A 26,404-nucleotide genomic window follows, 5' to 3' on the forward strand; every position below is an offset into this window, starting at 1 on the left:
TGAATATTTACATGTGATTCATCTCAACACAATTGAGCCCTGTATGGGCATACAAAGACAATGATATATTCAACACAATAATGCAAGAAAAACACTCCTCCGTTTTAATCCCCAAATATCAAAAGATTATACCATTTCAGCGTTTACCTAGGTGACATGACAATTCCTCCTCTGTATTCAAACCATAAGGTGTTGTGGTTTGGAGGTCAATAATAAAGCGAGATTCTAATCTCCTCAACCTTAGTTCCCGATTTCCCATTCTGTCACTGACTGGGACATGATCGAGGCAGAAGAACGACAATAGATTTCTGTCACTATTGTGGTGTTGTGCGAAATGTCTCGCTACAGGATATGTAATGTCCTGTTTTTCAATTGCTCTGGCATGTTCTAGGACGCGCTTTTTTGTGGGGTGGATAGTGCTGCCAATATATTGCTTAGGGCAGGGACATGTAAGGCAGTAAACGCAAAATGGCGTATTGCAAGTCATCAATTTGTTAATTGATCTCGGTTTTTTCATACCGGGGACATTGTATGAGGATACCTTTTTACTGTTCCTACATGCCTTGCATTTCAGACAAGGGAAGAAACCGGAGACTTTACTGATTGGTTGGACAAAAGGAATAGGTTCATAGTGGCTGTTAACTAATTTATCCTTTAAGGATCTACATCTTCTGAAAGTTATTTGTGGGTAGGGTGGTAACATATCGCCTATGATTACGTCTGTCTTCAATATGTGCCAGTTCCGGCAGAGAATCTTTCTCAGGGTATTTGTCTCATTTGAGAAAGTTGTAATGAATCTGCAAATTTCTGATGTTGTTCTAGTCTTAGCACGATTTGTGTCTAGTAGGGATTGTCTTGAGATTTTATTAACCTTGCTCAGGGTTTTCATTAAATATATATATATATTACCTACTGGCTGTCGCCAGTAGGTAGTTATAGTTAGGACCCTGTTTCCATAGGAAATCCGCAACATTCTATTTTGAATAACTTTGGCGCCGGTCGACGAATCCTCGCGAATTTCTCAAAATAGGTGGGGCGCTCCGCTCCGCTCCTACCCTGAAAGTCTCGGGGGGATTCGTCAAGCGGGGGCTGAGATAAAAGGGGGGTCCCAAAACGCGTTTTTCCCATGCATTTTTCCATAGGACCTTTAGACAGGGCTACAGCCCGAACGACTGAACAGAATTACTAGAAATTTGGCAGAGAGGTAGTCCTCAGGTCAAGGAAGTGCCTTTTGTAGGTTTGGTGTAAATCTGTTCAGTAGATTCTGAGAAAATAGCCTTTAAATCAATATATATATCTGAGCCAGCTTACGGTACGCTTACCGTAAGCTTACCGTACGCGTACGGTGGCGAGCGCGATTCTGATTGGCTGTTACATCTAAGTAAACATTCGAATCGGTCGAAACCAGGAAGCGGCGGCCGCCATTTTCTCTCTCGCACTCTGAGGGGGAGGCTGTAAACAAAGGCAAAAAACATATAAAGGAAAGGGGCTGTTTAGACAGCGCCCATGCACATAGCCATGTTAGTTGAGTCCTCAAAGATCCCCCAAGGCCAAAAACGGTAAATTTTTATTTTTTGAAAATTTCGCCGATTACGCTTACCGTACGCGTACGGTGCGCTTACGCTAAAAATTTTAATAAAAAAAAAAAAACACTCTCTGTGCATGGCATATTATTGTCATCACTTACAAATTAAATTTAACAGATTACCTATCACAAGGAAGCGCATAATATGTCCTCCATGTGCGCACGGTGCGTAACGTGGGCACGCGGTGCGCATAGCGCACTGCGTGCCCACCTTGCGTGTACGGCACTAACTGCGTAAAGTGGGCGCGCGGTGCGTGAAGCGCACCGCGTGCTCACTGTGCGCGCACGGTGCGCGAAGCGCACCGTGCGCGCACGGAACGAACTGCGTTAAGTGGGCGTGCACGCCACGAATGGCGTAAAGTAACTTAGCATTTAAAAAACCGTACAAATTCACTGAAAAAACCATAGGTTTCACACACGTTATAGTTAGGAATTAGCATTTAAAAAACCTTGCAAATTCACTGAAAAAACCATAGGTTTCAGACATGTTATAGTTAGCGGAAATTTTACTGATAAAAAACCAATGAAATTCCCCCGTTATAGTTAGTGCAGGCAACTATAACTCACGCGACCGCAATCTTCTGCTGATGACATATGTGTCTTTGTGAAAAAAAAATATTTGTAATATATGTATAGCTAAAAATTTATGGAAGAAGACATGGGCAAATAAGTGTCTAAATACAGTATTAGCATCAGCAGAGGATTGCGGTCGCGTGAGTTATAGTTGCCTGCACTAACTATAACGGGGGAATTTCATTGGTTTTTTATCAGTAAAATTTCCGCTAACTATAACATGTCTGAAACCTATGGTTTTTTCAGTGAATATATATATATATATATATATATCTTCAAGGTATGTAGATGTGGAGTTAAGAATAGTATATATATAGCCAATGTACATAAATGTGGAGTTTTATATAGTAAAACTTTGCTCACCTATAGAAACTTATATATAGCCATGGTACATAAATGTGTAGCTTTATATAGTAAATCTTTGCTCACCTATAGAAACTTTCCTTCATGATATTTTTGTTTCAGATATTCTGACTAAGCACCCCCACAGCACCCTAGGTTGCACTGGTTAATGCCCCCCATTCCTTTTCTCGCGTCAGTGACGCATCCCAGCGCACCGCCTCTTTCATCTTTTCAACGCAGGGCCTGTGCTCCTTGTTAAGGACCCCTTAATCCTTCATTTGGTGGTGGCATTCCATTAGTCTCGACCAGTCCACTTGCCTTAGGGCTGTGGCCCTGATCTGGTGCCTCCCTTAGCCCTGCCTGTAGGTTGGCGCGGTAGACCCCTTACCCTTATACTAGAATGTTGGTCTATTCTTCTTCAGGAGTCGGTCGACTATATTCTAATTTATCCTGCACACCTCATCAGCGGACCTTTGATAGGCTCTCATTGAGCTTTGCTGTGGTTTTTCAACAATTTTAGATATGCCTTGACCGCCCTTTGGTTGCTATCTTCAACTATCACATGGCACTGTCCTGAAGATGTCTCTGCCCATGTAAACCCTTTTTGGCCCGAAACGTTAACATTCTTTTGCAATAAGGACTAAATGATTGATATTCATCACTATCCTAATTACTACATTTTTTAATTTACAACTCATGTATTGTTTTACAGCCTATTGTCCCTTTTGTATGTATTTCAATTGTGTATATAAGTTACTATGCACCTCGCACGTCACCTTCAGCACTGTGTTGTTACAGTATCTATATTTATATACTCTAATTCTATGCAATGAATGACTCATGCCCTCTGCCTTCGAAAAGTCTGCTTGATCATTAATTAAGTCCCCCTCCCCCCGCACCACCTGAGTGAACCAATTTGATTGCTATTGTGTTATTAACTTGGCTCTTCGTATTAATGGGCTTGCCCAACCTTTGATACGTCCACTTACTTTTGCTGCAGCTTACTTCCTCTGCACTTTAGTACTGATGTGACTTGGTTGCACTGCAGCCTTGTTCCACTACAGCTTGGTTCTGCTGCAATTTACTTCCACTGCATCTTAGCTCCACTGCAGCTTAGTTCTACTTTGACTTGGTTGCGCCACTGCTTAGTTCTGCTGCGGGTTTATTCTGCTGCTGCTTACATCTGCTGCAGCTTAGTTCTGTTGCTGTGGGATTCTGTGGCAATATACTTCTGCTGTAGCTTAATACCACTACACTTACTTCTTTTGCAGATTAATTCTTCTGCAGCTTGGTTCTGCTGCAGCCAAATATAAGCTGATTTGGAACAGAGGCTAGGTGTATGGGTGAATTGTTTTTCTACTATCTTTGGTAATAACACCTCTTGCCCCACAAATGGAGAGTAACTATATCCCCAAGTGGAAAAGATGGAACTGCGATGACGTGGCTCTTCATTCACAAAGTGCGCCAACACCCTCTGCAACCTCTAATAGATACTCTGGTTGGCACAGAATTTCCCATGCTACTTACCCAGAACCCCGTCTACCTTTTCCAATAACCTTCTTTTAATCAGACGCCCTCAATAGACTTAAATCCATTTCTTAGTCCACACCCCATCAAACATGCTTTCTTACTCGACCAGACCCAAAATATCCACAACCCACAAAGTTGACACATCATTTTACCACACTCCTCAAGGCGCCATGCCTCTTCGGATTTCCTCTTTCAAGAGGCCAGCTTGGCTGACCTCATAGTGAGGGGAGGACCTTGCTTTGGGTTGACTTGTCGCCCAGAGTTTTAAGGACCACCTTTTAATAGCTTTACAGCCACCGTCGGCACTTCCGTAAGGCGAGGTAAAACGGCAGTCTGAGGGTGCCACCTAGTGGCACTACCAAATTAACACCCAAGGCAAAAAATGAGCTGTACTGCTGGAGGCTATATTCTGTGCTGTAGCACTGAAAATATATTTGCACCACCTTTGGTAGCAACGGGGTGAACGGCCATTCTCCATCCTTCATTCACCTGCCTGCCACGTCCAAGGACGACACGCCTTCTAGTTCTAGATGATCTGATCTGCAGTCCGCTCTTTCTGCATACGTAGGAAGGAACACAGCCACCCTCTCTTCTCCTGTCTTTACCTCCTCCCTATGTGGCTCGTTAGCCGAAACATAAGACATCTTTAAGCAGCTCACCGTCTTTTTGGCTGTCCCTCACAGGCCTACTTGAGTTTGCAAGCGGAAAGTATGCGCCATGTGGTTTGAGTTACAAATCCGCAGGAACGTGCTCCAGGGTAAGTGACAGCAGCTCTGGCAGCGCTCCTTGGCAGCGATGGGAGCGGCAAGCACTCCCAGCCCCGTTCAGCCGACGAGACGTACTGTGTGAATGTATGTATGAATGGGTGTTTGTATAGGGCAGACCTAGCTAGAGAGCTGCCCGGCTCTGAATGTGGGCGGGAGCCCTGAGCTGGGACTCAGCGTTGTTTACAGTGCTTAGGTTGTGCCAGTGGTTGCGGACGGTGGACACCAGCTCTCATTTTTGGGAACTGGGACTTACTTTTCATCATCTGGCTTTGAGCCAGAGCAGGAGATAGAAAGGCAGAAAAGAAAGAAGAAAGAGAAATGTAGGGAAACAGTCTAGACTGGAGTGAAAAGAGCCTGCAAGAGTGAGATAAAGGAGTGGCAAGTGTATGGTGGTGTACGAAAGAGGCATGCGGTGGAATCAAGAGTGGGCAGCCTTGGTATTCGGCAACGCTGGCATTTGACAGCCCCACGGCGGGCCCATGAGAAATACTTGGGGCTCCTTCACTTACTTATTTTTACACGTTAAGCAGTGATTGTTCACAGTGAGGCAGAGTGACCATGGGCGATGGTTCCTATTGTGTGGAGACGCAGGGGTCCATGTAGAAGAACGATTGCCGGCCAACGCTTCCTGCTGGCTCAAGTTGGTGTACATCAAGTGGCATCTAACCTATGCTGGGCAAAGTCAGACACTTGTTGTTCACATTTTGCCTCCTAAGTAGGGAAGTAGGACAGAACTTTGTGAAGATAAAGTAACCCATAATCAAGAAACCATCACTACAATTGTATTATTGATGTTTTTAACCACTGTTCATTTTATATAGGGGATAAATCTATTTCACGCATTCCAGTGTAAGTCTGTTCTGACCCTCCACCTCAAAATTTGTGGTTATGTTTTTCTCTGTTGTTTTTTTAGAGATTATGGGTTTCATTCATCTGGAGTAAGGTTTTTCTCTTAATATCATTTGGACACCATGGATAATCTAGGCCACCAAAGATCTCAGACATTATGGGCCTTCTCAATTTCGGCTTTGGAAATCTAATATTGCACGGGCAGGCTGAGGGAACTGTACATTTAAAAACATTTGAGATTGCAGGCAAGGACTATTCTTGGAGGGCTTATGATCAAACAGTGCGCGGATTTGAAAATGCTATGCTTGCTTCACATTTCCAACCAACAAACCTGAGCCCTAGGAGAGTTACACAGACTTGCAATCAACCACAAACAAGAAAAGCTAGTCTGGTCTAGGAGACCATATCCCCTCATGGCAATAAACAAGTTTTTATGCAAAAGATATTGGAGAACAGAGACCACATGTCTATGAATTAAGGTCTTAGAGCATCCACCCTCTTGATTTATGGTTGTAGCTAAAGTAGTTGCTGCTAAATGCACAAAGCACGTTGTCGCCTAAACCCACGTTGGATGACCTGCCATGTTGGTTTCTTTGTGTTTTTCTAAATTTTTCTACTTTTATAGACTGTTTCATTACTCCTTGTAGTGATGCCAGGCTTCGGGCTGGTCGGAGCTTGGGTGAGGGTCTGACAATGTGATCATTGGTGCAATGTACTGTAGAAGTTCAAGGCCTGGTGCACCTTTAGTCCAGTGTGTGCCTCAGCATGTATCTACAATTGGTTGTCACAGTCACCCCCATCATTACATGGATGCTGGAGTCCCCCGCCATCCTCTCTGGCACATTGGAACCTGCAGAGGGTGGTACCCTCCTACTCTCTAAAGCAGGGCTTCTCACATCCTGCCTTTTGTCATCCATGACATCAGTATTGTTTGGCACCATGGATGCTACAGTGACTCCCGCTGGCCTAGATGTATTATAACACACCATCATGCATTAATTACACTTTAGCTTGTATTGCATGCGCCTATAATTACTTTCTTTTATGATTTCTTCAGTGTACATTTTGCAAAAATGTAGAGACAAACTTAAACGTTTAGCACTTTAAAAAAACAATAAATAAAGCAGGATTTCGACTAAATCCAAAGAAATGATGTTTCCACTGTTCTTGGACCTTGTTTATTCAGGAACTAATAACTCCTACTGAGCCAGCTCAGGTCTTCTCCATCCCAAAGCCACACATATGTGCAGGATTGTGGGACCAATATATGCTCTCCAGGGGTCTTGTCGGTCCTTGTGGGCTCTTGTGGACCCTTGTGGGCTCTTGTGGTAGCCTTGCAGGCTCTTCTGGGCTCTTGTGGTACCCTTGTGGGCTCTTGTGGTACCCTTGTGGGCTCTTGTGGTACCCTTGTGGGCTCTTGTGGTGCCCTTGTGGGCCTTTGTGTGCTCTTGTGGTATCCTGGTGGGCTCTTGTGGTACTTTTCTGGGCTCTTGTGGGCTCTTGTTGTGCCCTTGTGGGCTCTTGTGGTACCCTTGTGGGCTCTTGTGGTACCGTTGTGGGCTCTCGTGGGCTATTATGGTACCCTTGCGGGCTCTTGTGGTACCCTTGTGGGCTCTTGTGGTACCCTTGTGGGCTCTTGTGGTGCCCCTGTGGGCCCTTGTGGGCTCTTGCGGTACCCTTTTGGGCTCTTGTGATGCCGTTGTGGGCTCTTGTGGTACCCTTGTGGGCTCTTGGGGTACCCTTGTGGGCTCTAGTGGTACCCTTGTGGGCTCTTGTGTGCTCTTGTGGTATCCTTGTGGGCTCTTGTGGTACCCTTGTGGGCTCTTGTTGTACCCTTGTGGGCACTTGTGGGCTCTTGTGGTACCCTTGTGGGCCTTTGTGTGCTCTTGTGGTATCCTGGTGGGCTCTTGTGGTACCCTTCTGGGCTCTTGTGGGCTCTTCTGGGCTCTTGTTGTGCCCTTGTGGGCTCTTGTGGTACCCTTGTGGGCTCTTGTGGTACCCTTGTGGGCTCTTGTGGTACCGTTGTGGGCTCTCGTGGGCTATTATGGTACCCTTGTGGGCTCTTGTGGTACCCTTGTGGGCTCTTGTGGTGCCCCTGTGGGCCCTTGTGGGCTCTTGCGGTACCCTTTTGGGCTCTTGTGATGCCGTTGTGGGCTCTTGTGGTACCCTTGTGGGCTCTTGGGGTACCCTTGTGGGCTCTAGTGGTACCCTTGTGGGCTCTTGTGTGCTCTTGTGGTATCCTTGTGGGCTCTTGTGGTTCCCTTGTGGGCTCTTGTTGTACCCTTGTGGGCTCTTGTGGGCTCTTGTGGTACCCTTGTGGGGCCTTGTGGTACTCTTGGGGGCTCTTGTGGTAGCAGGAGCTCCACCCCTGATTGGACCGCGCAGAGACCAAAGTGTTTTATCTGTGATGTTGCCGGTTGAAGGGATATATAGGGGGCTTCTCCACAACATTTACCTGGTGGGGGGGTCAATTTTACCATTGCATCACTGCTTTCCACCATTATAAGAACACAAGCATCACAATGATGACAATGCAAATTAACATAAATAAATACAAATTAAATCACTTGATCATATAAGGAACATAAACCTTTGAAACATGGTAGAAATAGTATCTCCTTCGCCCTTTTTCTGTCTTTTCTTTAGTCTTTGGCTTTCTTTCTTTGCTTATGTTTTTTGTTTATTCTTTAACTTTCCCTGTTTTCTTCTCTCGCTCATTGTGTTTTCTTTCTTATTGGCTTTGTTTTGTTCTCTTTCTTTCTTGACTAGCGTTTCTTCTCCTTCTTTTTTTCTTCTTTAATTTTCAGCTTTCTTTCTTCCTGCCTTCCTTTTTACCTATTTAGGTTTTGTCTATATGCTAATTTTAGCATCACATCACTCCACATCATGCAACTACATGTTAGGTTTGGCTTAACAGCACAGCTGTGTCAACAGCACCTTTTGTTATCAAACATAGGGTCCACCCAATGAAGTATTTCTCTCTCCCCTAAATGCTATTGGTTGTTTGTTGTATCCTTCCCACTCCTATGGAATGCTTGCATTTCAATGCATAAGGATCCTTTTCACATCTCAAGGGTATACTGATTCATCACACATTCATTCCATTATCTTGTTGCAGCTCTATATACAAATAGTTCTTTTTTCACTTCAGGCTTTTTACCAAATATTTTAATCAGGATTCACAATGCAAGCCAGACGTAATGGCTTTGCCAATGGTTGTTTTATTTTTCATGGAAGTGCATGTGTTTTCTTGCTCTCTCTCTGTGCACTGCTTACCCCCTTACTCTCCCTGTTGCTCCCATCAATATGCTTGCCAGTTGCTTCCTCCACCCTTCCCTCTCGGATTTTTTTAGTTGCTGCTCTTCTTTTTTTTATTTATTTATTTTTTAAGTCTCCCCGCCTCTTCCTGTCTACGTTGTTCCTCAGTTTGGTGGTATATACTTGCACTAGCCCTCACACCCTCACCCACTCCACCACTGCTTCCCTGTCCCGTTGCATTGTTTTAAAAATATTTTTCTCTTTTTCGGAGGATAGGTGCAATTTTTTGAAAGGCCACGCCTTGGTATATTTTTTTTATGAACTGCTCTAAAATGGGCTACGGCCATCTTGGAATGGTATTTTTTTTTTTTAATGTCCCCCACGGTGTCATGATATGTATGTGTGCATACGTGTTGAAGCATACTTGCTTATACATCATCACACTAGGACCACTGAAGCACGTTAACATATACACATGCTCATGCGTGATGATGCAAGCGCATGTAAAATATGCTTTGTTATGCTGTTCAGCGCATTAGCAAATAACATTGGATAATGCAAAAGTCAAGACCTATTGTCTATGCCAAAGGTTTTTTTCATTTGCACATTTATTCATTCTTTCTTTTTTCGTTTTTCAATTCAGTTCAATGTATTTCTGTCTGTTTCTCTGTACATTACTATTTATTTATTTCCTTAGTCATATCTTTTTGGCATTTTTCCCCTTTTCGATTTTTTTCATCCTCTTATGTTTTATTCTGGATACTTATCAGAACCTTCCATTCCACCTATTTCTTCAGGTTCTTTTCTCGAATCCTCTCGCTCGCTGTTGTTCTCCCATCCCATTATTTGTCGTTTTTTCTGGCGGGGGAGGGGTAATTCTCTTTTCCCCCCACTCCCCACAGCTTCTAACGAGTCATGCAGAGGTCTCCGCTAATCCGCCAGTATCTCCCCTCTCATTGCCCTGGTGAAGCGCTCTGGGATTGGTCAGTTTGATAGCATCTCTGCTGGCGGAACTCCCGGTACCTGCTCCCCCCGGGGGGCTCCCTCACTCCCGAGATCCGCTTTTAATCAGTATTTAGGCTTCTACAGACTAAACTTCTGGGAGCGCGAGCGCGGTGGGCTCGCCTGACCCCTGCCCTGCTAGCGCAGCACATTATAATGTACATTGTAAAGGCCTTTATTGGCAGGACTAATCAGGAACGGGTGGTCCGGCATTGGTGGAGGCTGGAGACCGCCCCCTTCCACGTCACCAGGATGTGGCATGCAGCACTGGCTACAGCACACCAGATGTGACCCCCCACGCTGGCCACGTCTCTACATATGTGGCCTGCAGAACTGGCTACTACGCTGTAGATGTGGCCTGCAGAACTGGCTACTACACTGTAAATGTGGCCTGCAGAACTGGCTACAGCGAAGCAGATGTGGCTCCCGAAATGGCCACTACTCTGCAGATGTGGTCCCAGGACTGGCTCCTACACTTGAGATGTGGCCTGCAGAACTGGCTGCTACACTGTAGATGCGGTCTGCAGAAATGACTACTACGCTGTAGATGTAGCCCATAAACTGGCCACTACCCAGCCGATGTGGTCCCACAACTGGCTGCTTCACTGTAGATGTGGCTTGCAGAACTGGCTATAACCAACCAGATGTGGCTCCCGAAATGGCCACTACTTTGCAGATGTGGTCCAAGAACTGGCCACTACACTTGAGATGTGGCCTGCAGAACTGGCCACTACTTTGCAGATGTGGTCCCAGAAGAGGCTACTACACTTGAGATGTGGCCTGCAGAACTGGCTACTAGACTGAAAGTGTGGCCCGGAACTGGGAACTGCACTCTAGCTGTGGCCTGCGGAACTGACTACTACACTCCGGGTGTGGCCACCATTACAGAGTACTACACTCAAGATGTGGATTGCAAGACTGGCTACTAGATTTCAGGGTTTGGCCCCTGAAACACTCGAGATGCTGTCTCAGAACTGGTTACTACATTTGAAATGCGGCCTGCAGGTCTAGCTACTACACTCCAGGTGCGGTCCCAAAACTGGCAACTACGACCATCAAGGCCGCCCTTATTTGCTTGTTTTGTTGATTATTCGTTGGCCTTCAATGTTGTCAATCGAAATAAACTATGAACAGAATTAGCGGATTGGGATATCTCTTCCATTCTGCTGATCGCAATTCTTTCGCTCTACACAAATGCATGGGTCCGAATCCAAATTGGGAGATAGAACTCTGCCACGCACCAAATTACAACGAATCGGGGCCTAAAACAAGGTTGCGTCCTTGCGCCCATGTTGCTCAGCCTCTATGCCGCTGGTTTAGGAGGCCCACTTGGCAAAGCTAAGACTTTTCCTCCCAGCATGTGTTCAAGTGGACTCCCAATGAGTCACTATGCAGATGACTTGCTGATTCTCAACCAGACTAAAGTAGACATGTAACTTGCTATTGACGCATTAAACAAACATAATGAAGATAACACGCTGCTAGTAAATGTCAATACAACTAAGGTAATGGTCTTTGGGAGGTATTAGATTAAAGCAAAGCTCCGATGAAAGATAACAAGTCCGACCATCTGGCAGACAACAAGCTATACCTACCGAGGTGTGTGGTTTTTAGACACTGGCAAGCCCAGCCTCCAGATAAAACATAGAGTAAGGAAGTCCGCTAGGGTCACTTTTGCTCTCTCTAAATAAGACTGTCACCTCTTTGCCCCTCCAGCTGAAGCTATTACTTGGGTTACACGAGCCTAGCTAATATGGCCAAAGAGTCGCTTCCCTGGATAGACAGATTACAATGCTCTGCTTACAGGAGACTATTCCAACTCCCCAAATACACCCGCTGTTCACTGCTGAGCCCTGAATTTGGTCTAACTAAGCAAGATCTTGAATGCAAGGCGCCCTTTCTTTAATATTATTATTCTGTACAGCAAGCCACATCGGGCACTCGGAAGACTGCCCTGCAAGAGGTTTACTCCAAGTCAGACAATCCTTGGTCACAGTATCTACAGCAGGTGACCATAGACTTAAAAGTGGAGGCAGATACCCTACACGCCGCCTTGATACGGTACTCCGGGTTAAAAGCTATCCTGACGACACACAGGTCCGTTGTCTGTCAAGGCGAGCAGACCTCAACTGGGTCCAGGCCTGCAGTTACACCACAACGATTGCAAAATCTTATGAAGGACCGGGATTGCAACCCTACTTGAAAGACACAAACGTCTCCACGCAAAAGTGATGGTCTTACGGATCACCGAATTCCGCACCAGCTGGGGATTGGACTATCGGATTGGTCTTGTAGATTTTGCAACTACAAGACAAAGACTACGCCCCCTCTACTTTACTGCTCCCCGGAATTTCTTCCTGCACAACGCGCTTTACTGAAGCCAATGTTTTTAAAATCTGGGATTTTCACCTCCAAGGACGCTTGGAACTTTTGTGCGACAACTGATATTCCGATGAACTTGGCCTGTTTCGCAAGTTTATGGATTTAATTTTCACTTCCATTATTCGGCGAGCGCGAGCCGCTGGCTCATCTTGATCAATGTCACGGCCACTCTGAGTATTATATGGTTTCTTTCTTTTATGGCTTTCCTTGCTTTTAAACAAAACTTGTTCTCACCATGTGACACTCTGGGATTTCCATCACATGTTTTATTAAGTAATTGGCAGCCTGTGCATTGAGATTGTTTGTTCATAATTTCATTATTTTTTTGATGTCTATATCCCAATTTTAACTAATTGACACATTAAAGATTGTCATTGGCTACTACACTCGGGGTGTGACCTGCAAAAGTGGCTACCACAGTGGGGATGTGGCCTGCAGAACTGTGTTTGACACGCCACCTGTGACCCCAGAACTGGCTACTACACTCAAAGCAAGATACTTGCCCCCATCGTGACCCCCCCAACTGGCACATCCTCCATATTTTACTCCCATAATGGGAACAAAGTACACAAACAGAGTCCCCAAAGATGGCAAAACTATGCAAGTCATTTTCTGCAAGGCCATAAGGGCTGGGGCAGAGACACCGATGTGTGCCACATGCTTCCCTAATTCCTTATGTATCCTCAAAATGCAGGGTCCACCAACCACGGTAGCTGCTTGCACTTAAAGCCTCCATAACCTTAACAAAACCCCAATCCCAGCAAATAATGCTTTCTTAATGTGCTAAAGATGTTCGCTTTAGCCGTCTAAGCGCATTTGGCTCATGGAGCTGAGCCAGAGCCGAGTCTATAGATTGAGGTGGGAATATAAGTACACACTTGCGTGTATTTAAATATAATACTTTGAAGAACTCAAACTTTGTCCTTGCCGCCTCCTGGTTATTATTCTTTTTTTGTAGGTGTCCTTTTAATTTCCTGTTGGCTTTTCTCTTCTCCCTCTCTGTTTTTCCAGCTTGTGACAGCCAGTCAGTGCTGTCGGGCATCTCACTAGACACCTTTCCCAGACGTAGCCAGGCCCCCTCCATTTCCCTCGCTTTTCAAATGTCCCGATAGCCTAGCAATAATTCCTGCCTCCCTACGAGATAGGGAGGAGAAGAGTGTGACCCAGATCTGTTTGGTCAGCTTTAAATTCAAGATAGCGAGGGGGAAAAGAGTTATTATTATTCTTTTTAATCTATATATCTCAATTACGAAGCAGTTGGGTAGACCCTGCTGGGAGCAGTGTCCACTGATGCACTAACCTAGATTTCTCCTTGTCTCTCTCTGTTTTATCAGTCTGTGACAGCTAGCCAACGCCATCGGGCATCTCGCTAGACACTTTTGACAGCCATAGCAAGCTCCCATCCGTTTACTCTCTTTTCAAATGCTCCAGGCTGACCCAAAACAATTCCATCAGGGCAACAGACCCGATTAAAGTGGGAGAATCACGATTCTAAAGTCAAAAATTGCCTTCTTTTGACTGTCTTCTGCTCAAAATTGCCTCTGTTTCTATGTTAGTCAATGGACAAACTAAATTCTCTTGTTTTCTCTATCACTACCACCCTCTTTCCTGTTTCAGAATGTTGGCATGTAAGCAATTCCAGTCTCCCCAACAAGATGGAGGGTGGTTTGCAGCCCAGATCTGTTCGGTCAGCTTGAAATCAAAATAGCAGGGGACATGGGCAGAGGGATTAGGAGCCAGATGTATCAAGCATTTTTTGCCTTTGCAAACGGCTGATTTGCAGAATCTGCCCGTTTGCGAAAGCAAAAATTGCTTTTCCGATGCAGCAAACCTAGTTTTGCAATTTGGTAACCTGTTACCGAATCGTAAAATGAGTTTGCGATCCAATATTAGGAAGGGGCGTGTTTAGAGCGTCTCTTCCTTATCCTGAATCGCATCGGTATGTATGAATGTTTTGTGACCGCAATTGCTGTCGCAAAACATTTGCATTTTACCACCTACTTTAAGTAGATGGTAACCCATTCGCAAATGGGAAGGGGTCCCCAATGGACCCCTTCACCTTTGTGAATGTTTGTAAAACTACTTTTAAGAACAGGCAGTGGTCCCACAGACCCACTGCCTACTCTTAAAATTTGAAAGAAAACGTTTCGTTTTCCTATAAAGAAAACAGGCTGCTTTACAAAAAAAAAATATTTTTTTATTGAAAAGCAATCACGGACACAGTGGTCTGCTGATCTCAGCAGGCCACCATCCCCGTGATTTTTGCGATTACTAGGGGGTCGCAAATTGCGACCTACCTCATTAATATTCATGCGGTAGGTGATTTGCGACCCCCTAGAAATCGCAAAAGGTGTACTATACACATTCATACATTGCATTTTGTGATTCCCTAATTGTGAATCCTTGTGATTCGCAATTAGGGAATCGCAAAATGCTATCGTGATACATCTGGCCCTGGATCTTTTCCACGTGTGTCTGCACATCTGTATATCTACTTGTTTGTCTGTCTGTCTATCTATTTATAAACTACGAAGTAGTGGTGTAGCGCATGCTGGTGCAAAGTCAATGAAAGCAACTGACACTGGATCTTTTATTCTAACTTGTCATGTTCTTCCACCAGTGACAGCTTATCATTAACATCAGGCAAATCATTGGACACCTTTGCCTGCCTGTGCAAGGCCCCCTCCTGTCTTCCCTCCATTTTCAAATATCTCAGACTACATAACAACAAAACCAACTACCTCTCAACAGAGTAGGCAGGAGAGAACTGATGAATCCTGCAACCTTGAACCGATTGGTCAGCCTCAAGTTGAAGATGGGGCGGGGGTGGCGGAGGGCGAAGGACTAATTTATTATTTCTTTTTATATAGGACTGTTCGCAACCTGAGGTGTTCCCATGTGTTTGACGGGCACCCTGGAAAGCAGCAGCCATGTTCTCTTTTTGGAAAGCTGTGGAGTAATGATCTCGTAGTGCAAAGCAGGAAGCAGGCCAGCGCTGGGGGTGGGGCTGCCGCAAGGAAAGAGAAGTATGCAAGCGCTTGACCCACTTTGAGGCTGGGCATGGCGAGTGCGCCTGATCTAATGAGGCACAGGCCCGTGATGGCCGTCGGAGGCAATCAGTAGTGAGGGCTGTTGCCCGCCTGGCGAGATGCACGCGATCTTCTCTCTCTCCATGGCGCGGGCACAGTTGTACCCCCGGGGCACGAGCGCATGCGCATCACAGTCCTCTTCTCTACTAAGCAATATTAAAGGGTCACTTCCCATTTTAAGGGTCATTCTAGTCCAATTTTCACTTTCGAGTCTGCCATTTAATTCATGTCTTCCTTTTTTTTTTTTCCTTAACTGTTCTTATTGAATGTGCTTAGACGGCATTCGCCGGCTGTGCAGCACTACAAATAGCCAACTGTATGAATCAGCTATTTCAGAGCTCTTTACATCTTGAAAGACAAGGAGGTAGGCTGGCAGGTTAAAGCACATGCAACTGGGATGGTCTGCAAACATGAAGGCCACAGGCTCAGATTTTGGGTAGGGTTGTCTGAGCCAGAGTACCGCGGGATGCGAATTATTAACACTGTTTACTCTGAAGATCTTAAACGCCTTTGTTATCAATTGGTATGTTATTAGGGTGACCAGGTTTTCAAAAACAGAAATCTCAACAGTCATAGAAGTAGGACTAAGTGTTGGCACTGACCAGGGGTGTTGCAGGACTACAGTGCAACATCTACCAACAAAGAAGCGCCACACTGCCGTATTCCACAATCCTACTAAAAACAACTATGTCTAAGAAGAACTAAAAATACCAGCATTTCTTAGTTCCATTTTTCAAAAAAATTATTGAGAATGGATACCTCAAGTTGTATACCTTGCACACGTGTGCAGCTTATTCATCCCGGTATTCTCTGCGTCCTTGGAGGTGTAGTCCTGTATTTATGATGATATATCAAGGCTGCAAGCACCAGAGGCAAATGAAAGCAGAAAAGACTAGATAAGCTTCAGTGTGTTTCTACGAAGGGTAGAGAATGTGGCACTACGGCCAGAGCTGCTGACTTTGGAACTGGAGAACCAGGTTCGAGTAACAGTGTCGGCACAACATCCTATTATTCTGGGCAAATCACCTAATTTCTTCACGCCCAACATCCTGTGGTTCTATGCACATCACATAATCTAAAGAATAAAATGAATGTGCCCTTGTGTAACTGAAATAGTGCTCATGTAATGCGTTCCAATACCTTCGGGTTGAGTTTTTGCCTTATAAAACTGGTAAAAAAAGGGAGGTAGCAAAAGGTAGCAGTGTGAATCAAAAAGAACATATTTGGGGCTTTTTTTCCCCAATTTGCATATGAAGAATTGTGAACACCTCTGTTCGGTGACACCTGTCAGAAGAAGGCACTCCCTCCCGCATGCAGCGAGGAGTCCCCGGGGCGGGTTGGGATCCCAGACACTGAATGATGGACTCGTCTGACACTCCTCTGACGCTGATCTCTCCCTGTGAAAACATACTGGGCTGTGCGAATGAGGCGGGCGGCAATGCAGGCGACTCCAAAGAACGAAACTTCTGTCCACGGTGTCATGGGAGGGCTGGTGGCAAAGCCCGCATGCAGAACATTTCACTGTGTCTGCCTGCTCCTCTGGCACTCTCCCAAAAACAGAAACATGTTTTTAAATTAGTGGGAAGTGCTTGGACAGTCCTTGAAAAACCGGGATTGTCTGGCATAGGCACTGAAAGTAGGGATGCAGTACCCCAAATATAACCATGATGGAGTTCAGAAGGTGAATGAGGAAAAAAGTTGTCTTTAAATTTTGTTTTCATCTTGTCATATTTGGTGTGTGGTTTCACTTTTCTTTCAATGACTTTCAAAGTTAGAGAATTTTGTAAAGTGAACTGTGTGACGGGAAAGGCTGTAGGATGTCAAATGCATGTTTTTCTAACACACAATAGCATTTCAATACCTGTAAATAACTGTACAACCTATTGAAGATATATCAGCAGTTAGGAAAGTACAAATGAAGCACATTTTTTTTGTAATTCTGAAGAATAATGGAAACCAAGATTTTAACAGGATCAAAAGAAATCAATGCACTTCATTTGGTGATTCTCAAATCAAAACTATTTGTTTTTTGTGCTACATAGTTTAATCAGTAAAACAATATGTCTGCAAATGTAGTGGCCACTTCAATGGAAAATGCGTTGTCTGTAAATGATTGTGCTACCAGACCACGCTTCAGTGATATATGTGTGACAGTCTGGACCATTTGCTGCACTTGTTCTTAGTTTGACACCTGGATTTTTCATAGTCCCTGTGATGGAACATTGATGGCAGATTTCACACTCTCAAAATTGTTTCCTCACCACTGTTGTCCTGGTGAAACCAAGACATCTGGTCACCCTATATGCTGTGTAGGAGACAAGACTGACACGCTCACACACTCACACACTCGCGCGCACATACACACACACTCACTCACATACATTCACTCAGACACTCTTTTTTAAGAGAGATTTTGTGATAATTGCTACCACTGTAGGAGTGTGTGTTGCAGAACGGCTACAAGTCCTTTCTACCATTGTCTTTGTACTCTATTATGTTTTTGAGGCCACCCTCGTTTTGTGAATAGGGATGTTTGCATGGGGAAGGGGTTAATGTTTCGCCATCAGGATCTCCCTTGCACCTTGCGGTCTGTCGTAGGCACAAGTCCTCCGATTAATGGCTTCCCTCTGTTCTTGTCTCCCTGCAGCAACCTCGGACGGCACGAAGGAAGGGTTGGAAAACATAAAGGGAGGAGCCTGCCTCTCCAAGGGGATGAAAGTGACGCTGAAAGTGGGGCAACGTAAGTTACGTTTCTCCTACCATAATGTGAAAAAAAGTCAAAAGAATCTGTTTAGAAACCAAGAGGGCCTCTGCCTTTATTTTTTAGCTCAAGGTTCCCCAGGCAACACTTGTGATCTTTGGCAACTTCCTCTATCTAAATGAGCTCTCCTCAGATGTCTGAACAATCTCTTGAAGGCAAAAATGTGATGCCTCTGTTCTGCCGTTAATCAAACAGGAAGTAAGGAGAATCCCTGTTTGGTGCCATTTTGAGAGGCACTTACAGTGCATTGTGGGTATTCTGTGATTGCTCACCCCTGAATCAATTTGTCATACTGGTCTCTCATTGTGAAAATGCTGGTCCAGCCTGAACTTTCTATAGAAATGCACCTTCCCTAGATCAAGGCCAGGGCTGGACTGGGAACAGCAACCAGCCCTGGTATGTTGCTGCTCAGCCAGGGGAGGGGAATGGGAGAGGAAATAGAGTGGTCTTTCCTAGTAAACTGTCCTTCTACAGACACCGGCTTATACGTCAAGTCACAACATTTGGGTGTGAGTGTTGCACACACATTCCCTTTTGGGCAGTCTATAGGGCCCATAAACTGTAGTCGGATCTCAGCCTGGGAATGAGGTTACCACTGGCCAGTTTCCTACTGGCACCACCAGTATTTTCATTTCCCAGCCAGTACAAAAAATATGCAAAAGCTGGTATTTTTAGCCTTTATCCGTACATACTTCAAGTATAAATAAAAAACACTTTTCAAGGTGTCCTAGAGCTGCTTTAACGTTCCCTAATAATTAAAGTAAAGAAAGACAGAAAAGTAATGTTACAAATTAATACAGACGACTTTGTTTAAAGTCCTAGTTAGTATCATGTGCAGGCATTTGCAAACTCCTGGTGTGTTCTCTTCGAAAGGTGGCGACCCCACCTGGGAGCGATAACTATTCTTCTCAAATCACTCCCTTTGGTGCAAGCCCCTCGGGTCCTCCTCCTGGAGACGCTCAGTCCTTGGCATGGGCGAGGGTGCTGGGCCAAGATGGCCGCCGCCCGCAGAGACCGGAGGGATCCGGCGCGAGGGGAGGCGTGCGCGCGCCGCCGAGCCAGACGCGAGCGACGCCACCAATAATGCGACGAAAGTGTCTTAATAAACATTTCCTGAACTGGTTCGACACACGCCACGGCATCTATTAGACATCCTAATTGGTTCGAGGCGGGGGGCGGCGGGGGGAGCGCGGCTGCCATGTCTCGGCTGAGCCCAGAGCTTCGAAGAATGAACACTTCTATTTCCTTTGTTCTTTCCAGTCATATTTCTGGATTTCAGTCGTTTTCGTCCCCTCCAATGATGTTATCGTTGTGTTCTTGGAGAGCAGTGTGTGACAGTGTGCCGGACACAGTGTGTACAGCCCTGCCAGTGCGCCTCAGTCCTGGCCCACAGCCCCCCCCCCCCTCTATTCCGATACCGCTATCCACACACAGTATTGGTGATACACCTCTTTATTTATCTTTAATCTCCACTCCTATTCCGGCACTGATATCCACCCCAGCTCTGCCAATGCACCTCAGTCGTGAGTGACCCTCAGCCCCCACGCTGTGTCCTGCTATTTTTGTAGGTTCTATTTTGTAACATTTCTCTCATGTAACGTAACGGGTTCTATTGTACAGCGCTCTGACACCTTCGGGTAAAGTCCGCGCTTTATAAAAATGCATAAATAAATCCTGGTGCAGCTATCCTCAGACATCTGAGCTAATTAATGCTCCTAACAGCTGGCCCGCAGGTACTGGAACCTACACGCAGTTCTCCAAATGCACTCTTCAGTCTGGACTTTTCCAGAGGGTGGTCTCAATGGTTGCAAATCTGCAGTCCCAGAACGTTCAGCTTTCTGCAACATGTGTTTTCTTAGCACCGTGAGAGATCTCAAGCTGAGCGCTAACTCGAGGCGCTACGAGAGTTCTCCAGTTGGCTGCTAACCCAGCACTGTAGAAGAGATCTCCAGCTGGCAGCTAATCCAACAGTCTAGGAGACATCTCCAGGTGACTGCTAACTCATCTCTCTACTAGAGATCTCATTCAGACAACTAATCAGGACATCCAGGTGAAATGTCCATATCGCTGCTAATACAGCACAGCAAGAGAGACCTCAAGCAGAGCGCTAACTCAAGGCGCTAGGAAAGATCTCCAGTTGACTTCTAACCCAGCACTGTAGAAGGGGTCTCCATCTGGCAGCTAGTCCAACAGTCTAGGACAGTGGTTCTTAACCTGTGGTCCACAGACCCCTGGGGGTCCATGGCACGCCCTAAGGAGGGGTCTGCAACTTTTGGGAAAGTTACATAATAGCAGCAGATTAATAAAGTACACATACATTTAAAAAAGCAAACTTGAAAACTGAACACTTTAAAACGCTCTGGAAACCGCTGAATCATTGTTATGGTTCAACAAAAAGTGAGCACGCGTTAGGAGCAAAGAAGTCCACATTATACTCTAGAACCTAAAATATTGCTTCACCTTTTAGAAATAAAATGTACATTTTGAAAGGCTCCAAACTTCCCACTAAATTTGAAATATTGATTTTTGCATATTTTGTTTGTGAATCAAATGTTACATAGTTTGTATATTAGTTTGATTTGCTTGTTTCTATATTTGCGGTGTATTGTTTCAAATTTAAAATCCTATAAATTGTTAATGTGGGTCCCCGGCTCCCACTGGTTATATAGTTAGGGTAAACAGAAGCCTAAAACTTAAGATCCGCTGGTCTAGGAGGTATCTCCAGCTCACTGCTAACCCATCTCTCTTGTAGAGATCGCATTCCGCCAGCTAACCAGGACATCTAGGTGAAATCTCTGTCGCTGCTAATACAGAACAGTAGGAGATAACTCATGCTGAATGTCACCCAAGTGCTTTATGATTGATCTTAGACAGGCAGCTAATCCAGCAATCCCAGGTGACTGCACCTCTGGAGAGATGTCCACCCGACTGCTCATCCAGTACCCTAGGAGATATCTCCAGTTGACGTCTAACCCACTGCTTTAGGAGAGGTCTGGAACTGGCTGGCAGCTAATCTAAAAATTAGAACTCTTTGAGTCCTTGCTACTCCAGCACTCGAGGAGAGATCTCCAGCCGACGGTTGTGCTGGTGCTTTAGGTGAGATATCAGATTGACAGCTAGTCCAGCAATTTAGCAGCGAGCTTCATCTGACGTCTTAGCCAGCAGTAAAAAAAAAAGAAAAAAAAAAAATTATCCAGTGATCTCTGAGATTTTAGGATGACTCCTAAAACAGCGCCACAGGAGAACTCTCCGTCTGTTTGATAACCTGGAGAGAGATATTCTTCTGACGGATAACTCAACACTCTCTGAGAAATCTTCAACTGGCCTCAAACGCAGCGCTCTAAGAAGAGCTTATGTAAACCTAGCCTTTTAGTCGAGATGTCAACCTGGCTGCTAAAAAAGCACTCTGGAAGACATCACCATGTGGCTACTACGCAGCATATAAGGAAGATCTTTAGATAATGGCAAAAGTAAATTTCCAACAAAGTGCCAAAACAGCTCTCCAGGGAGATCACCTGATGTTTGTGTGAGCCTGATCAAAGGTCACAGGCCTTTTGCGGAATCTCATTGGTCTATCTTTTGGGCCCTTTGTTTCATGTTCTGCCAATCTCATGTGTGAGGGCTTAGGTCACCCATTGCCCCACAGGCATGCTGCACAGACATTTGTGCAGAGCACCGCCCTGTTTGCTCAGATAATAAGCCAATGAAAGGGGGTGTGGCGAGCAAATGTTTACACATGGCTGGTCCTACCTTGTGCTGCTTTCTGTGTTTGGTCACCTTGCTCTCCTGCACTCTTCTCTGGAAATGCCCTTTGTGGGGCAGGAAATAGACATTTCATGTTAGGTGCGGAGAGAGCAAGAGGAGGATTGCAGGGTCTCACCCTTCCTGTATGAGCCCACCTGAAGGATCAGATGTGTAGACCTGTGGTTTTCAGCAGTTCTCCTGCCCCAGCACGCTTGAGTTTAGCAAACACCCATTGAACATGGACCCCAAAGTTACTTTCCTCGACAACTGGGACGATCCGCCCATTTTGTTAAAAGGCTCTTGACCTCATCGTGGCCCACTGAATGTTGGTGCCACCTAGAGAATGACTAGTCAATGCTGGAGTCAGTTAGGGAATGGCTAGTCAATGTAGAGAGTCACATTAGGAATCACTAGTCAATGCTGGGAGTCAGCTAGGGACTAGCTGGTCAATGTAGAGATTCACATTAGGAATTACTAGTCAGTCAGCTAGGGACTGGCTGGTCAATGTAGAGAGTCACATTTTGAATTACTAGTCAGTCAGCCAGGGACTGGCTGGTCAATGTAGAGAGTCACATTAGGAATCACTAGTCAATGCTGGGAGTCAGCTAGGGACTAGCTGGTCAATGTAGAGAGTCACATTTTGAATTACTAGTCAGTCAGCCAGGGACTGGCTGGTCAATGTAGAGAGTCACATTAGGAATTACTAGTCAGTCAGCCAGGGACTGGCTGGTCAATGTAGAGAGTCACATTAGGAATTACTAGTCAATGCTGGGAGTCAGCTAGGGAATGGCTGGTGAATGTAGAGTCACATTAGGAATTACTAGTCAATGCTGGGAGTCAGCTAGGGACTGGCTGGTCAATGTAGAGAGTCACATTAGGAATCACTAGTCAATGCTGGGAGTCAGCTAGGGACTAGCTGGTCAATGTAGAGATTCACATTAGGAATTACTAGTCAGTCAGCTAGGGACTAGCTGGTCAATGTAGAGAGTCACATTAGGAATTACTAGTCAATGCTGGGAGTCAACTAGGTACTAGCTGGTCAATGTAGAGAGTCACATTAGGAATTACTAGTCAATGCTGGGAGTCAGCTAGGGAATGGCTGGTCAATGTAGAGAGTCACATTAGGAATTACTAGTCAGTCAGCTAGGGGCTAGCTGGTCAATGTAGAGAGTCACATTAGGAATTACTAGTCAGTCAGCTAGGGACTAGCTGATCAATGTAGAGAGTCACATTAGGAATTACTAGTCAATGCTGGGAGTCAGCTAGGGACTGGCTGGTCAATGTAGAGCGTCACATTAGGAATTACTAGTCAATGCTGGGAGTCTTCTAGGGACTGGCTGGTCAATGTAGAGAGTCACATTAGGAATTACTAGTCAATGGTGGGAGTCAGCTAGGGACTGGATGGTCAATGTAGAGAGTCACATTAGGATTTACTAGTCAATGCTGGGAGTCAGCTAGGGACTGGCTGGTAAATGTAGAGAGTCATATTAGGAATTACTAGTCAGTGCTGGGAGTCAGCTAGGGACTGGCTGGTAAATGTAGAGAGTCATATTAGGAATTACTAGTCAGTGCTGGGAGTCAGCTAGGGACTGGCTGGTCAATGTAAAGAGTCACATTAGGAATTACTAGTCAATGCTGGGAGTCTTCTAGGGACTGGCTAGTCAATGTAGAGAGTCACATTAGGAATTACTAGTCAATGGTGGGAGTCAGCTAGGGACTGGATGGTCAATGTAGAGAGTCACATTAGGATTTACTAGTCAATGCTGGGAGTCAGCTAGGGACTGGCTGGTAAATGTAGAGAGTCATATTAGGAATTACTAGTCAGTGCTGGGAGTCAGCTAGGGACTGGCTGGTCAACGCTAAGAGTCACACTAGGAATTGCTTGTCAGTGCTGGGAGTCAGCTAGGGACTGGCTGGTCAATGTAAAGAGTCACATTAGGAATTACTAGTCAATGCTGGGAGTCTGCCAGGGACTTACTGGTCAATGGAGAGTCACATTATGAATTACTAGTCAATGATAGGAGTCAGCCAGGGAATGGCTGGTGAATGTAGAGAGTCACATTAGGAGTTACTAGTCAATGCTGGAAGTCAGCTAGGGACTGGCTGGTCAATGTAGAGAGTCACATTAGGAATTACTAGTCAATGCTGGGAGTCTGCTAGGGACTGGCTGGTGAATGTAGAGAGTCACATTAGGAATTACTAGTCAATGCTGGGAATCAGCTAGGGACTGGCTGGTGAATGTAGAGAGTCACATTAGGAACTACTAGTCAATGCTGGGAATCAGCTAGGGAATGGATGGCCAATGTAGAGAGTCACATTAGGAATTTCTAGTCAGTCAGCTGGGGACTAGCTGGTCAATGTAGAGAGTCACATTAGGAATTACTAGTCAATGATGGGAGTCTGCTAGGGAATGGCTGGTCAATGTAGAGAGTCACATTAGGAATTACTAGTCAATGCTGGGAGTCAGCTAGGGACTGGATGGTCAATGTAGAGAGTCACATTAGGATTTACTAGTCAATGCTGGGAGTCAGCTAGGGACTGGCTGGTAAATGTAGAGAGTCATATTAGGAATTACTAGTCAGTGCTGGGAGTCAGCTAGGGACTGGCTGGTCAACGCTAAGAGTCACACTAGGAATTGCTAGTCAGTGCTGGGAGTCAGCTAGGGACTGGCTGGTCAATGTAAAGAGTTACATTAGGAATTACTAGTCAATGCTGGGAGTCTGCCAGGGACTTACTGGTCAATGTAGAGTCACATTAGGAATTACTAGTCAATGCTGGAAGTCAGCTAGGGACTGGCTGGTCAATGTAGAGTTACATTAGGAATTACTAGTCAATGCTGGAAGTCAGCTAGGGACTGGCTGGTCAATGTAGAGAGTCACATTAGGAATTACTACTCAATGCTGGGAGTCAGCCAGGGACTGGCTGGTCAATGTAGAGTTACATTAGGAATTACTAGTCAATGCTGGAAGTCAGCTAGGGACTGGCTGGTCAATGTAGAGTTACATTAGGAATTACTAGTCAATGCTGGAAGTCAGCTAGGGACTGGCTGGTCAATGTAGAGAGTCACATTAGGAATTACTACTCAATGCTGGGAGTCAGCCAGGGACTGGCTGGTCAATGTAGAGAGTCACATTAGGAATTACTAGTCAATGCTGGGAGTCAGCTAGGGACTGGCTGGTCAATGTAGAGCGTCACATTAGGAATTACTAGTCAATGCTGGAAGTCAGCTAGGGACTGGCTGGTCAATGTAGAGAGTCACATTAGGAATTACTAGTCAATGCTGGGAGTCTGCTAGGGACTGGCTGGTGAATGTAGAGAGTCACATTAGGAATTACTAGTCAATGCTGGGAATCAGCTAGGGACTGGCTGGTGAATGTAGAGAGTCACATTAGGAACTACTAGTCAATGCTGGGAATCAGCTAGGGAATGGCTGGCCAATGTAGAGAGTCACATTAGGAATTTCTAGTCAGTCAGCTGGGGACTAGCTGGTCAATGTAGAGAGTCACATTAGGAATTACTAGTCAATGATGGGAGTCTGCTAGGGAATGGCTGGTCAATGTAGAGAGTCACATTAGGAATTACTAGTCAATGCTGGGAGTCAGCTAGGGACTGGCTGGTCAATGCAGAGAATCAAATTAGGAATTACTAGTCAATGCTGGGAGTCAGCTAGGGACTGGCTGGTCAACACTAAGAGTCACACTAGGAATTACTAGTCATGCTGGGAGTCATCTAGGGAATGGCTGGTGAATGTAGAGAGTCACGTTAGGAATTACTAGTCAATGCTGGGAGTCAGCTAGGGACTGGCTGGTCAATGCAGAGAGTCAAATTAGGAATTACTAGTCAATGCTGGGAGTCAGCTAGGGACTGGCTGGTCAACACTAAGAGTCACACTAGGAATTACTAGTCATGCTGGGAGTCAGCTAGGGAATGGCTGGTGAATGTAGAGAGTCACGTTAGGAATTACTAGTCAGTGCTGGGAGTCAGCTAAGGAATGGCTGGTGAATGTATAGAGTCACACTAGGAATTACTAGTCATGCTGGGAGTCAGCTAGGGAATGGCTGGTGAATGTAGAGAGTCACGTTAGGAATTACTAGTCAATGCTGGGAGTCAGCTAAGGACTGGCTGGTCAACGTAAAGAGTCACATTAGGAATTACTAGTCAGTGCTGGGAGTCAGCTAGGGAATGGCTGGTCAATGTAGGGAGTCACATTTTGAATTACAAGTCAGTGCTGGGAGTCAGCTAGGGAATGGATGGTCAATGTAGAGCGTCACATTAGGAATTAGTGGTCAATGTTGGGAGTCACATAGGGAACGGACAGTTAATGTAAATGTTGCAGAGAGAAGCCCAATTCAATGTTAAAGTCACCTATAGCGGCGGCTATTCAACACTGTCTACTGTTAATGCTGCTTCCTCATGTTTATTAAGTGTCTATTGCACACAGGTATATAATGTTCTCTTTAGATGACTAATCCATGGTGGGGCTGTATAGCAACAGCTGTTCAACGCGTGTTGCCCAAGGATG

At 45.3% G+C, this 26,404-nt stretch overlaps 1 protein-coding gene across 2 annotated transcripts in view; it reads left to right on the forward strand.

Moving 5' to 3' along the window:
- EFNB3 (ephrin B3) overlaps positions 1–26,404 on the forward strand; it is a 347,907-nt gene that overhangs the window by 297,667 nt on the left and 23,836 nt on the right. For both annotated transcript variants that reach the window (XM_085639497.1, XM_085639496.1), the window contains exon 3: positions 18,025–18,117. In XM_085639497.1, the coding sequence (XP_085495623.1) occupies positions 18,025–18,117 (93 nt within the window). The remainder of the gene's footprint in view (positions 1–18,024; positions 18,118–26,404) is intronic.

This window comes from Triturus cristatus, chromosome 12 (assembly GCF_964204655.1).
Source record: "Triturus cristatus chromosome 12, aTriCri1.1, whole genome shotgun sequence".
NCBI classification, from domain to species: Eukaryota; Metazoa; Chordata; class Amphibia; order Caudata; family Salamandridae; genus Triturus; species Triturus cristatus.